General features: G+C 43.6%; 1 protein-coding gene across 1 annotated transcript in view; it reads left to right on the forward strand.

Annotated features, from left to right (window-relative positions):
• The window catches only part of GRIN2B (glutamate ionotropic receptor NMDA type subunit 2B), a 216,260-nt gene that overhangs the window by 61,231 nt on the left and 140,730 nt on the right, over positions 1–14,299 (forward strand). The window contains exon 2 of the mRNA XM_066633361.1: positions 8,635–9,233. Coding sequence (XP_066489458.1) covers positions 8,635–9,233 — 599 coding nt within the window. The remainder of the gene's footprint in view (positions 1–8,634; positions 9,234–14,299) is intronic.

The following is a 14,299-nucleotide window of genomic DNA, read 5'->3' on the forward strand; positions in this document are numbered from 1 at the left end:
GAATCTGAGGCCAAGCCACATCTTACATTAAACACAAAGCTGTCTAATTAGAGGCTTACTTTTCCCTACGTGTAATAGTTGTGTGAGGCTACGGTTTGGATCAGGACCACAGTGCAGAAGTAAGGGTTATTTGCAGCCCAATCCTAACCAACTTTCCACTGCTGATGCAGCTGGAATGCAGCTCCATGGTAAGAGAACAAACGTCCCCTTACCTGGAGGAGGCCTCTGTGAGTGCCCCCCCTCCAAGTTGCAGTGTATGCTCAATAGAACAACTGCATCAGCGCTGGTAAATTGGATAGGGTTGGGCTGTTAGTCTTTACCTCTGTGTCATCTTCCCACCAAAAATTGTACCCTGAAGTGACTATTTTAACCATGAAGATACAGTAAAATATCAGTATTGATTCTTCATCAGATCCATTGTCAGGGATTCCTACTACTGGTTGAGCATCTCTAGTCTGAAATTCTCCAAAATCCAAAACAGATTATCTTTATTTGGGTGGCTGCGATTGCGACACCTTTGCTTTCTGATGGTTCAATATATGTAATTTTGTTTCATGCACATAATTATTTTAAAATATTGTATAAAATTACCTTCAGGCTATGCATATAAGACATATATGAAACGTAAATGAATTTGTGTTTAGATTTGGGTCCCATTCCCAAGATCTCTTGTTATGTATATACAAATATTCCAAAATCTGAAAAAAAATCCAAAATCTGAAACACTTCTGTTCCCAAGCATTTTGGATAATGGATACCAGTGGCATCACTAGGATTCGCGTCACCCGGTGTGGGAGGCCTGCGTGTCACCCCATGCAGTGGGCGGGGCAACGCCCCGGGGGGGATATCTCATTGCCTCGCCCCCACTGGTTTTTTGGCTGTACCTTTTGTTAGAACACAGATATTTCAATGTGGATTGTTTCATTGCATTCTGCATGAAATTACACATTGATTGATATATAATATGATGGTTTTATTCCTCCAAATTCTGATTTTAGTGATTTTGAAAACTTGTAGAGTCTCACACACACACTCCGTGTCATCTTATTAACAACTTTTTGCAGTAGTTCTCAAACTTTTAGCACTGGGACCCACTTTTTAGAATGACAATCTGTCCAGGACCCATTGGAAGTGATGTCATGGCCAGAAGTGATATCATCAAGCAATTAAAATAAATAATTATAAATAATTAAATTAAAATAAAATAATTAAATAAGGGGGAGCCAGTCCTGTTCCACCAAGTGAATCTACTCTGAAGTAAGTCCTATTGTGGTCAGTGGGGCTTACTCTCAGGAAAGTGTGGGTAGGATTGCAGCCTGTGAGCCCAAGCCTATGCATGTCTACTCTGAAGTAAGTCCCATAGTGGTCAATGGAGCTTACTCTGTAGTCTGCCTGCAATAACAGCCCCCCCAAAAAGAATCAGTGAGATTTCCAGCCCTCCCCAGTGCCCAGTTTAAAGTTCTTCTATTTCAAGCAGATCAGGATAAAGACCCACCTGGCTTTGCAAGTGCAAAATAGAAAACTTTCCCCTTACCATTCAAGCCTCTTTTTTGTTCATTTTAGGGGGGAAGGCTGCCTTCTGTTGTGCTCCAGCTCCATCGGATCAGGACCCTTCTGGTGTCCTCACATTCCCCTTTGCCTGCCCTGACCACCAGCCAAGGCACGTCTGCCTACTCACGAATAAACGCGACTGCGAGGCTGCTTTGCTTTCCTTAGGGCTCCATAGACTGGGAGGGAGGCAGCTGGGCGGGAGGAACCTCCTTCTCCGGTGTTTTGGGGGGCTGCACTCAGTGGATGAGGACCACTCTGACATCCTTGGAGTCTCTCAGCCTGCCTTGACTAAGGCAAGTCCGCCTACTTGTGAGTAAACGTGACCACGTGGCTTTGTTTTGGGCTCAGACTGGCAGCTGGGCGGGGGGGAGCGTCTCCGGTGTTTTTTTTTTGGGCTGCATTCATTGGATCGGGATCATTTTGGTGTCGTTGGATTCCTCTCAGCCTGCCCTTTCTGACAGAGTATGGCAAGTATGCCTACTCATGAGGAAACGCGTGATACGTCTCACTTTCACTTTCCATAGGGTTCCATGCATTTTTTCCTTCTGGTCCGCACCCCCTGCACCCCCGTAGCGACGCCAGTGATGGATGCTCAAATTGGATTGACTAATTTCTAATAACCATCTACACACACTGTGTGTCTTCTTTCTAGCAGTGGAAATTAGAGACTGGAAAAAAGCATACATTTGCTATCCCTGTGCTAGTAACTTCAGAACAGATTTTCAGCAAGGGCACATATTTGTGTTGGCCAACAAACTGTGTAGATTGGATCCATATCTAACTCAACTCCTTGGAGTTAAAGAGTGCAGCTGTTGCATTCAGAATGAGGGTGCTTTGTAGGCTCTGGAGGGAGAGGATCTGGCAGCAAAATCTCTCTTCTGCTTCAGGCTTGTGAGGCTTTGTGAAACATTTTGCTTTTCCTGTTAAGCACCAAGCAATAGGATGTGTTGCCCACAGCAGGAAAAGATAGGTGAGACATAACTAGGGAATCACAATTGGTTGGATTGCTGCAGCCAATGATGGTGTTATCCCGCTTGAAGTAATCACTTAAATTTACCAATCCTCCCTGACTGGAATAAAAATCAATTATTAAAGCTATTATATTAGAACTGGACTGCATGTATTACTTTAAAAGCATAGACTGTGATGTTAAACGCTAACTTAAATTTGAGATACATAAAGGCTTAAATGCGTTCTCACTGAAATAATTTGAGTCTATTTAGAAGCATACTGAACCATTAAATACTCTTATAACTGTAGCATTCCATTAGTGAGTGAAAGGATGCTTGTATATTATTTACAGGACAAAGTAAAATGGTTTCAATGTTGGATCAAGCTGTATTTCTTTTTCTTTTTCTTTTTTTTAAACACCGATTTGTGTGATATATACTGTATAAAAATTCAATATAAAATTCAATTTAAAACAGCATCTTGGAAAGAATTTTGGCAAATCTCATTTTAATAAATGAAAGCATACCTGTCAGTTTCAGGCAATTATCAACATCCTCTGTCACAGCCTTTATTAATCTAGCGTAGTTATACTCCACAGCTAGTAAGGCAATTTCCAGAAAACCTAATATATTAATATCTTTCTATCTCCTCCCCCCCCCCCTCACTTCAAAGAATAAGGCAAAGTCTTGAAATCCTATCCTGGTTTCCCATATTAATGCCAAACCATTCATATTTGTTTCAGTTAATTTTATATTCAGACCTAAATTTCAAGTTCTCTAGCTGGGAGCAGAATCCTATGGCGCAGCTGCTCCTGAGCTGGTGGAAGGTGTTGAAAACATGCCACAAGGCACATCGTGACACCATGTGAGTAAGCAGCTTTGGTGGACTGGCTCTGGTAGCTGTCGCAGGTAGATAAGATGTTGAGTGGCACAGAGGCATGGGGATAGTGGCGGGGGGGGCAGGGACAGGACATTTCAGAGTGGGGGAGGGCAAAACGGGGCAGGCCTGGGAGAGGGCGGGATTGGCAGAGGCATCCTAATCCTCTTTCCAGGACAAGGAGCTTTACACCAGGCTGCTTGGATTTCCACTAGCTTTATAGCAGGCAGAGATCTGAGTAGCCCCATAGGGCAGGGGCATTACTCAAGATAAGGAGAAAAATATCCTCTTACCCCAAGGAGACTTCCAACCAGCTCCCAACTAGCAGTGGATACAGTGCAGGCCATGTGACCTGGCTGCGCCAGCGCTAGTTTGGATTGGGCTGATAGTACTGCTACTGAAAAGTCAAGTATAGTTAACAGCAATTGCATGTCGCCTAATTTTGAAAGAGCGCTCTCGTACCGTCATCCCTTTTCTATTGCCCGCTTTATGTACACCTTTATGACAAAGAGTTCAGTAGATGATGTGGAAATGGTAATGAGTCCAGCCTTTATTCTGATTGGATGTAAATAAAATAGAGCAGAAAGAAAAAAAAATTCTGATTTTGAATACGTTTTAAGGCTGCAATCTTATGCATCCATGCCTAGAAGGCATTCCCACTGATATAACAGTGAAACTTATTTCTGGGGAAACTTCAATAATAATAATTAATAATAAAGACTGGCGCACTGCACACCAGTCCCACTCATGGATCTTTCTCCCATTCCACAAGCGTCCAATACTTTTTTCAGGTGCATGATCGACTGCCTTTTTAGCACCTGAAAATATCACAGCAGTTGTTTTCTTTGATAATTTTATTGTGCTTATTATATTGAATAATCTCCATTTATTACTAGTAATTATTTTTGTACAACAAATCTTAACTTCTTGAAAATATTTATAAGTACTCTACCAAACCACTTGACCATCCCGTAGTCCATATCTGAATGCATTGACTTAGTAATGATCGGTACTAGATACTCATAGCTTCTTTTTTCCTGAAATTCCATAGTGGCACCTACCTTTTCAAACAGTTTCATACCACACTGAGTTCAGCAGTAAAAAAAAATCATTTCTGTATTGTTCAAATAGGTCACTTTTGTGGTGATTAATAAACTACTGTTGCACCTCTTTGACCTAACCTTTCTGAGTGAGATGAAAAATGGTGGCTATCCCATATTATTTTGCACTGAATAAAGGACTGTGGGTGTGGGGAATAAAGAAGTGCTGTATTTGAGAAGGACAGATAGGAGACCAGAAATAACCTATCACTGAACCACTCATCTCTTTCAAGTAATGCAGGAGAGACTGCAATAAATTACTGCCTAGTCTTTTAGCCATAATTTGCAGTAGCAATTTACTGGTCAAATGCAAACTACATACAGGTGCCGAAGCACATCCAGCGGTTATCTCTATTGGTAAACCAGTGGTAGAATGCCAGTGCAACTGTACCCTTAAATCTGATCCATAGGTCATGTTCGCTGATGATAAATAGCAGATGTACCAAAGGCAAAAATATAGCAGTGAAGCAGTCATCACATATTCAAGCTTCATGACACGTTGTAACTCATAGAATTCATGGAGATATAACTTAAAATGCACTTATTAAAAATTTGAGTAAAAAACTATCAGGTTGCCGAACTTCGTGCTGTGGGGCTTGAACACTTACAGAGAACACTGCTGGAAATATGCTGACCACTAATGCAGGTGATAAAATACTGGCGTAGTCTGATCTATATGTCTCATGCTGGTCAGCAGTCATGCAGCAGCCTTAAGCACCCGCTGAAGTTTCTGAATGGTCTTCAAGGGCAGCCTCATGTAGAGAGCACTACAGCACTCTAAGAGATTGTGATAAGGTCTGATGTCCTTTATCTTAGTTTATCCTCCTCTGGTGATCAATGATTTTTCTAAACTTCATTTGGGCAGATGAAGTGTCAGAATGATTAAGCACAAAAGAGTGTTTCACCAGGTGGCAGTATGGAATGGCTTCAAGAATCCTAAGCCTTGAACTGAATCCGCCTTGAACTGAATCCGCCTTGAACCGAAGATGCCTCTTGCTGATGTAGTCAAACACCCAGCATGTCAGTGGCTTTAGAATAGTAGGGACATGCACAGTGGGCTGGTCCACAACATTTTGCATGGGAATGGTTTAGAAGGACTAAGGAATTGGATATTCCAAAGAAGATTACCTGTGTGAATGGCCTTGTTTTCTGTTGAGCTACTGGAAGTAGCTCTATCTCAAAATCTAATTCAGGGAGATTTGGGTAGAATGAATCTAAATAACAGCCAATAGGATGTATACTACATGCAATTTGAATGCAATCCAGAGAAAGCTATGTATGCCTAAGCCCCTTGAAATCAACAGGACAAAATGCTGTATCTCCCCAGCCTTAACATATGTTGTGTCCAACTACAAGTGGAGGTCCAAGAAACCAAGTCTGGGCAGGTGTGAATGAGTAAGGTGCATCAGAGTCACAGTAATGGTAGCTCCGAGGGAATCAGACTGTTTTGGCAAGTGTTAGGGGAACACTGAGGCTTTAAATTCTTCCCACAGATTTCCTGGGGCCTTATACTTTGCCTTGTCTTGGTCCTGCCTTGCCTGTTGCCAGCTTAGAAAAACCTTGTCACGTATTCAGTCTCCTTTTTGTTGCCTGGAATTTTTTTTTATCACTAAATGCATCATCTTTGTGCCTTTATTTGTTTAAGATTTCTGTTTAGTGAAAGAATGAAACTGGAAGGAAACCATTTATATATAATGGTTTATATTTTGTGAAATAATTATGCCTGTGCCAGGAGGTAGGCCACATAAAGTCTGTGGTTTCTGTCCAGCCCACCAAAATTTCTCCGGGGGAAACATCCTCCCCTCTTTTCTCTGGGGATGACTACTTGTGAGGATATTGTGACAACGATCCACTCCATACTGGGGGGGAAGCCTTGGGTGGGATATGTCCTTTGAACATAGGCCTGTCTCTTCAAGGGGAAGGGGTCATATCTCATTTGTAGAACACCTGCTATGCATTCAGGAGATCTCAGGTTCAAACTCTGGCATCTCCAGGTAGGGTGTGGAAAGACCCCTTCTTGAAACCTAAGAGAGCTGCCAGCAGTCTCCATGAACAATATTGACCTAGATGGACCAATAGCCTGACTCGGTATATGGCAAATTCATGGGATTATTTAGGATTGGCAGAAAATGTATGTTTAACTGTCATAGGCCATCATTTTGGATGATTTCATTGACTCTAGAGTGGCATACTTGATTATTTGCCTTCGCATATCTTTACACTACACTCATTATAAACTTCTATTTATGCTACAGATAAGCTATCAGATTCTTCTAGCTTCTGGAATTATGGAATGATGGAAAATAATTTCGAGTATCTTCACTTCACTCACACATTTTATCCATCCTTTTCCTAACACTAGAATATTTCTAACAAATGTCTGTTCAAGATATTGCAAACAGTCTTACAGCACAATGCTATGCATGTCTACTCAGCAGTATATCTACTCAAAGAGTTCAAGGAGACTTGCAGTCCAGTCCTAAAGGCGTCGCCGTCGCCAGGTACAGTGGCACCAAAGCGGCTACTGCTGCATCCTGTGACCCCACAGCAGCCACCAGAGGTCTCCTCAGGGGAAAGCCCCAAACCCCACAACAGGGCTTCTCAAGTCTGCACCAGCTGTTTTGCCGGTGCAGACTTGAGAGACTCCATGTTGGGCCTTCCAGCCTGACACAAAGTTCAGGATCTGGTGGAACAGGTCTCTGCCTGTCCGACCCCCGGAACCCTGGTTCCTTCCCTGCTCCGCTCTTCCCCTGCTCTAGAGCACCTCTGCTCTGCTGCTGAGACCCTCACCACTGCCCAGAGCTCTGGGCAGTGTCTGGCCAGCGCTGGGCTCAGCACCAACTGGCACTGAGCCTGCGCTGCAGCTGACTCGGCGCAGGGTGTTGCGGGCATGCCTTATGGCATGTTTGTGACATCCAGCGCCGGCACTGCAGGTCAGTACTGGTGATGTCCTAAGTCTGGATTGGGCTGTTACTCCCAGGTGAATGTGAATAGGATTGCAACCTTAGTATTGATCTGACGCAGGGGTGCACAAACCCCGGTCCGGAGGCCATTTGTGGCCCTTGGGGACCCCCAATCCAGCCCACAGGGAGCGTCCAGTTGCCAATGAGCCTCTAGTCCGCTGGACACTTGCTGGAGCCTGCACTGGCCCAACACAACTTTTCTTCATGCAAGGAACAAATGTTCAATCTCTCGCATGAGCTGCTACCTTGCTTTGCACAAGGCCTTTTATAGTTCTTGAGCTATCGTGACCTTCATTCATTCATATAAGTTCCATCTCTAAATATATTCAGTTATGTAAATTTATTCAAATTTTAAATGTAAATTAATTATTTTTTTCGACCCCCCAACACAGTATCTGAGAGATAATGTGGCTCTCCAGCCAAAATGTTTGGACATCCCGGGTCTAATGCTTCAGGTGTTGCTGGCTTGGTAGTGGGAGGGGGGTATTTTCTCCACCTCTGAGTTTGGATTTTGTAGCTTGGTTCTCCTCCTTCTGGATATCAGGGATCACTAGACAGGAACTTAGGTGATCGATTCATAATTGCACACTCTAAGCTTTTTTCTTTAGGGATGGCTCAATGAAAAAATCCTATTCTTCCTCAAGATCTCACCGCTCACCACATGTTAGCAATCTTTTATAATCAATCATTCTCAGCTTTCAGACTGTACAATGTCTCCAGGGCAGTAAGGAAGGAGTCTTCTCCTCAAATTGGTTAAGGGAAGACTGACTGGTGATTGGAACATGTGGTTTGTCTTTTTTGCAACTTTTCTGTATCTTTTTCAGTGCACCTGTTTACTGTTTAGGTCACACTGAGGTCTACATTGTGTGGATTATCTGGAGTGGGGAAGGTCAGAGCTGGTGGCTGATGGTCTCCTTTTCGGGCAGGCTGTTGGGTGATTGATTTTTATCCTTCCAACTCTGTTCATAGGATTTTAAGACAACCGAGACACAAACTGTAGACATCTTATGCCATGCTGTCATTGCATATTCTGCTGTAAAATTCATGTACGGTACAGTTGTTTGTAATCATTATCCTAAATATAAAGCAGACTAGTGCAAGATAGTTCTTATTCCTCCCAATCTCACTAGAGCTGTCCAAAGAACTTATTGTTTCCTTCCATTGATCTTTGCTCCTTTTCTTTTTTCCTGTAGGATGAGTCATCCATGTTCTTCCAGTTTGGCCCATCAATAGAACAACAAGCTTCTGTCATGCTCAACATCATGGAAGAATATGACTGGTACATCTTCTCCATTGTCACTACGTATTTTCCTGGCTATCAGGACTTTGTCAACAAGGTCCGCAGCACTATTGAGAATAGCTTTGTAGGCTGGGAGCTAGAAGAGGTACTTTTGCTGGACATGTCTCTGGATGATGGAGACTCAAAGATCCAGAACCAACTCAAGAAACTCCAGAGTCCTGTCATCCTCCTTTACTGTACTAAGGAAGAGGCCACCTATATCTTTGAGGTGGCCAACTCTGTGGGTCTGACTGGCTATGATTACACATGGATTGTGCCCAGCTTGGTGGCTGGAGATACTGACACAGTGCCCTCTGAATTTCCCACTGGACTTATCTCTGTGTCATACGATGAATGGGACTACGGCCTTCGTGACAGGGTGAAAGACGGAATAGCCATAATAACCACGGCTGCTTCTGACATGCTCTCTGAGCACAGCTTCATTCCTGAGCCCAAAAGCAGTTGCTATAACACACAGGACAAGAGGATCTACCAATCTAACATGTTGAATAGGTAAGGAAAATAAGCATAGTGTGGATAGGCAGTGATTATCAATATGTTCATCAACAGCGTGAGTACATGGTAAAGAAAGCATTAGGAAGAAAACTTCCTGTTGGATCTGATTTGTTGGGTAAATGAGGAGTCTTTCAAGGTCAGCTGTTTTTCCCTTGCAAGTATTTCATGTGTGCATGCACACCAGGCAGGCATTTAGTAATCAAGTCAGAATGCAAACACGGGATGAATATCAATGACTCGGTATGGAAGCCAACAGGAAATAGAAGTAAAGTAGCATCATTATATCAAGGGGGGTTTGTACACGTTTCTGAGACAGAAAGCTATTTTGTGTTTATGTGCTCTTGTCAGGGCTTCCTGTAAACGAACTGGTCTAGGAGCTGCAAAGTGGTTTTAAGATTTAGCAAAAAGAAAATTGTGGATTTTTTTTATAAAGAGGGATGGGTTTTTAACTGGCAATGCGATAAATACCATGGTATTAGGAGCAGCTGGTTTTTGGGGGCTAGATTGGAATAGGGGGAAGCTGGAAGAAAAATATTTTGTATGTTGATCAGGATGGTTGAAAGGAGCATCCAGGAATAAGCATGTGAAGGCAGAAAGGTACTACAGGTTGAGACTAATTATTTGCTTGGGTTCTGTTCCAAGCCCTCCTGTCCATGGCAAAAAACACACTATAGCAAATCAATTTAAAAAACAAAGTTCATTTGTTCCATTGATTTAAAAACAGCCTTGCTGACCTTTGTGATGTAAGATAAGAGTAATTAACAAGACAATCCATCAATCAGTCCTCCTCCAAGAACTTACAAAGAGCTGAGGGCGTACACTCAGTCCCTCCCTTCACCAATGCAAAGGGATCACCTTTCTTTCACGTGCTCAGGGCAGGACCTCTGAGAAGCATTTTATCAGGGGGTACAAAGTTTCTTTGGGGCCCCTTTGCAAAGGGGGAGGGTGCTGATGGGCAAGCAGAATGGGAACAGGGAAGGGCAAAACAGGATGGAGGGAGGGTGGAGACAGCTGGCTGGAAAAGTCTTCTGAGCCCTGGTCTACCCACCCATGTGGCATCGGCAGATAGATATAGTAATACGGAAAACCAGACACACTCCTAAGCATGTATGGTTTGCCAGTAACTGCAGCTGCATGCCTGTGGTAGTGTCCCCAGCATCCCATGAAAGCAACAAGTCCGAATAGATTGGAAAAAGTAAGATCCCAGAAAATTGCTGGGCCCCCTCCTTTGGCTCCTGGGCCCCCTTCTTGACCCTGGGCCCGCGTACAAATTACCCCCTTTACCCCCCTCTGGCTCAGGGGGAAGGGAGGGGTCCACTGGGGAGAGAAGGATTGATGGATTGTCAGCCAGCTGCCCTCTCTTTCTCTCATTAAGGAGGCTATTGCTAAAGGACTGTCCAGTTTTTTAAACTGATTTTGAAGGGGTGCATTTTCCCCTTCTCCAGGGATCAGCACATTCCTTTTCATTGCAGCGGCCATTCATATTGAGTCAAATCCGTATATATAAAAAATCCTTATATAAGCTGGACCTGTAGATAACAAAAGCAAGCAGGCTGTGGATGGTCCCAGAAGGGGCCAGTAGAAAATGTCCAGGGCAAGGGTGTCAGGGCACATGGAAAAACCCTATAAGCACCAGGCATGTCCTGAGGGGGAATCAGGAGATCACTGTGATCCTTTTGGACCTTGAAGTAGCAAGCAGACATTTCCACACTTGGGTAGATGAGGGATTTGTGCCTACCATGGCTTGGGGAAAGGATGGAAGCCTAGGCAAGGGATGGTACAGCTGTGTTCTGCCAATATGGGTTTAGCTTTTAGCTGTACCAGCTTCTGGGCTACCTGTCCCTTCTTTATCAGCTTCTGGGCTACCTGTCAGCCTGAGTCAGGGCAATGCAGTGGCTAGGGCCTCTGAGAGAAATTTTATCAGGGAGTACACAGTTCCTTTTGGGCCCCTTTGCAAAGGGGGGGGTGAAACAGTGGGGGAGGGTGGTGACAGGCAAGCAGAACAGGCAGGGAGGGGCAAAACAGGGTAGGGGGAGGGTAGAGACACCTGGAAAAGTCTTTGAAGCCCAGGTCTACCAACCCATGTGGCATCGGTAGTGTCCCCAGCATCCCATGCAGGCAACAAGTCTGATTAGATAGGAAAACATAAGATCCCAGAATATTTCTGGGTCCCCTCCTTTGGCTCCAGGGCCCGGGTACAAATTACCCCCTTTACCCCCTCTCCTAGGCCCTGGCAGTGACACTAAAGCAGCTTCCACTGTATCCTGCAGGGGAATTTTTTGCTTGTTGAAGCTTCCTCATGGTAAGGGAACATTTGTTCCCTTGCCCATGGATAAGCTCCAGCAGCTGTCATAGGGTTCTATAGCTGGCATAAGTCTGTGTTGACCCATGAAGGTAGATCAGACCCGGGATGGGGATGAGGGTGTGGTGGGTGTCCCTGCTGCCAAAGCCATCTTCTTCCTGGGTCTGAGCCGCCCTTCTCCCTGCCGCATCTCCTCTCCATTCTGCCCGTCCCCTGCCTTTCTCCCAACCCCTACGCTGCTTGACTTGCTCTGGTGTCCTGGCTGCTCATCACTTGTGGTGGTGGCCAGGCTGCATGTGCTGGTGCTGTCATGCTTGTGATAGCCATAAAGCTGTTTATGCAGGCAGCAAACATGTTCTGTCAGCGTAAATAGCCAATAGGACTGGGCCATAAGGCTGCAATTCTATATATATTTTCCTGGGAGTAAATCTCACTGAACACAATGGAACTTGCTTCTGAGTAGACATGCATAGGATTGTGCTGTGAAACTCTGTGTTTTCAGAGGGTCTGTTACCATTTTAGCAAATACAAAGTTTTCACTAGATGGAGAATATTTTTAGTCATTTTGTATTACTCACGTCCTCAGTCACACAGGTGTAGATTTAAAAATGTAAATAGTGGAGCCAAATGAAATATTGTAAATAGTGAAGTCAAATGAAATATTGCATGTCGTGTGTGACAATTCTGTGTAAAGGTTAAATGTATGTAAGGAAAGCACAGTGCAAAGTCACAACAGCAATAATTGCTGGTGACAAAATCCTTCGAGAGTTGCTAAATTTCATTAGCCCTGGAATGTGTCAGGGTTAGGGGTATGACAGTCTATTACATGGCATGCATGAACTACTAAGTTTCTATCTGAAGACCTTCAAAATTGAGTTCATCAGGTGATGGGCTGTACTGCTCTCCATAAGTACCTGCATATTGTAGGCATTACTAGAAATAATTAATAACTGTTTCTATTGAATGCATTCCTCATATAAGGCTGGACATGGTATATATTGTAATGTGGTGGGAGTAAGGACTAGTCATGAAGTTCTGTTAATGTTTCAAAAGAGCGAACTGCATACTGATTACAGAGTTCTTTATAATGCCCGATCAACATGTAAATACGCTACCTGCCCACCTTACTTGTGATTCCTCAGCAGCACCTCACTTACTGCCTAGTGGTCAGACTGGCCATTGCCCATGTTAAGATTATAGTGGTTCTATACTGCTCAGATCATTAACTGTTCCAGACCATGGAGGAAAAAAAATTAGAGGGAAATTGCGTGAGACATTATTTGAATTTCTTGTTAGTGAACTGGTTTTTTCTCTCAGTGTAAAAACACATTGTTTTTATTGTTGTGTAGTAGGAAAGTGAGCAGTTTAGTTTCTTCTCCTGAAATTAGTGTTAAATGGCAATCTATAAAGCATTTGTTCTTATTGGTAATGATCTCTTTATGTGCAGGCACTTCGTGTTCTTTTCTATGAATGGGTATTGATCCTTGGGCACAATACTCTTTACACTCCTTGGGAGATGCTCTTTACACTCTCACATAATACCAGAACCAGGGGACATCCACTAAAATTGAGTGTTGGGCGGGTTAGGACAGACAAAAGAAAATATTTCTTTACTCAGCGTGTGGTCGGTCTGTGGAACTCCTTGCCACAGGATGTGGTGCTGGCGTCTAGCCTAGACGCCTTTAAAAGGGGATTGGATGAGTTTCTGGAGGAAAAATCCATTATGGGGTACAAGCCATGATGTGTATGTGCTACCTCCTGATTTTAGAAATGGGTTATGTCAGAATGCCAGATGCAAGGGAGGGCACCAGGATGCAGGTCTCTTGTTATCTGGTGTGCTCCCTGGGGCATTTGGTGGGCCGCTGTGAGATACAGGAAGCTGGACTAGATGGGCCTATGGCCTGATCCAGTGGGGCTGTTCTTATGTTCTTATGTGCTACTACTCATGCATTTATCTCTTCCAGAAAATCACGAGAAGATCTTTATGCATGGAATTGGCTGTGTGTTTATGTTGGAAATGCTGAATTATGGTCACTTATTTTTTGGATAAGTGGAATATTAGAATTGCCATGCCTTCATAGAATGGGGTTTGTTTAAACAAGGGTGAGGAAATACAATACACCATATTTTCTTTTGACATCTGTATCAGGGACATAAACTATGTGACTGAAAAAAATTCAGTGACATCAGAATGCCTGGAACAAAATGACACATTAATGTAATGTTGGGCAAAATAAAGTGTCAGAATAGGGTTATTGGCTTACTGAAAGAATAAGAACCACAAGGTGGGGAAACCTTGCAAACTACAAGAACCGAGCTCTCTGCAGGGCAATTAACAGCTATTTTATTTGTGAATAGCCTCAAGGCTTGAGGGGCTTCATTATGTGATCCAGCCTTCACTTGCCCCCACCACCTGTCATTGATGGACCTGGGGGTGGGAAAACTCAAGTATTTATTTCCTTATATTTACACAAGCTGAAGAGTCTTGCATACTGCAAGACCTGAGCTCTTTGCAGGGCAATTAGCAGCTATCTGATTTTTGAATAGCCTCAGGGCTTAAGGCAATTAGTTAACTGATCTGTCCATCACCTGTGTGTATCACTTTCCTTCATTACCTGAAGAGGTTAATGAAGAACAGGACACTTTGCTATTGTTCAGTTGAGCTGTAATGGGCCTGTGCTGCTCCTAAATATGAATGTTTTAGGACAGCAAGACTGCAGATGTCATGCAAATGCATTTACAGAAGAAACCATGGCCTTGA

The sequence above is a fragment of the Tiliqua scincoides genome, chromosome 7 (genome assembly GCF_035046505.1).
Source record: "Tiliqua scincoides isolate rTilSci1 chromosome 7, rTilSci1.hap2, whole genome shotgun sequence".
Classification (NCBI taxonomy): domain Eukaryota; kingdom Metazoa; phylum Chordata; class Lepidosauria; order Squamata; family Scincidae; genus Tiliqua; species Tiliqua scincoides.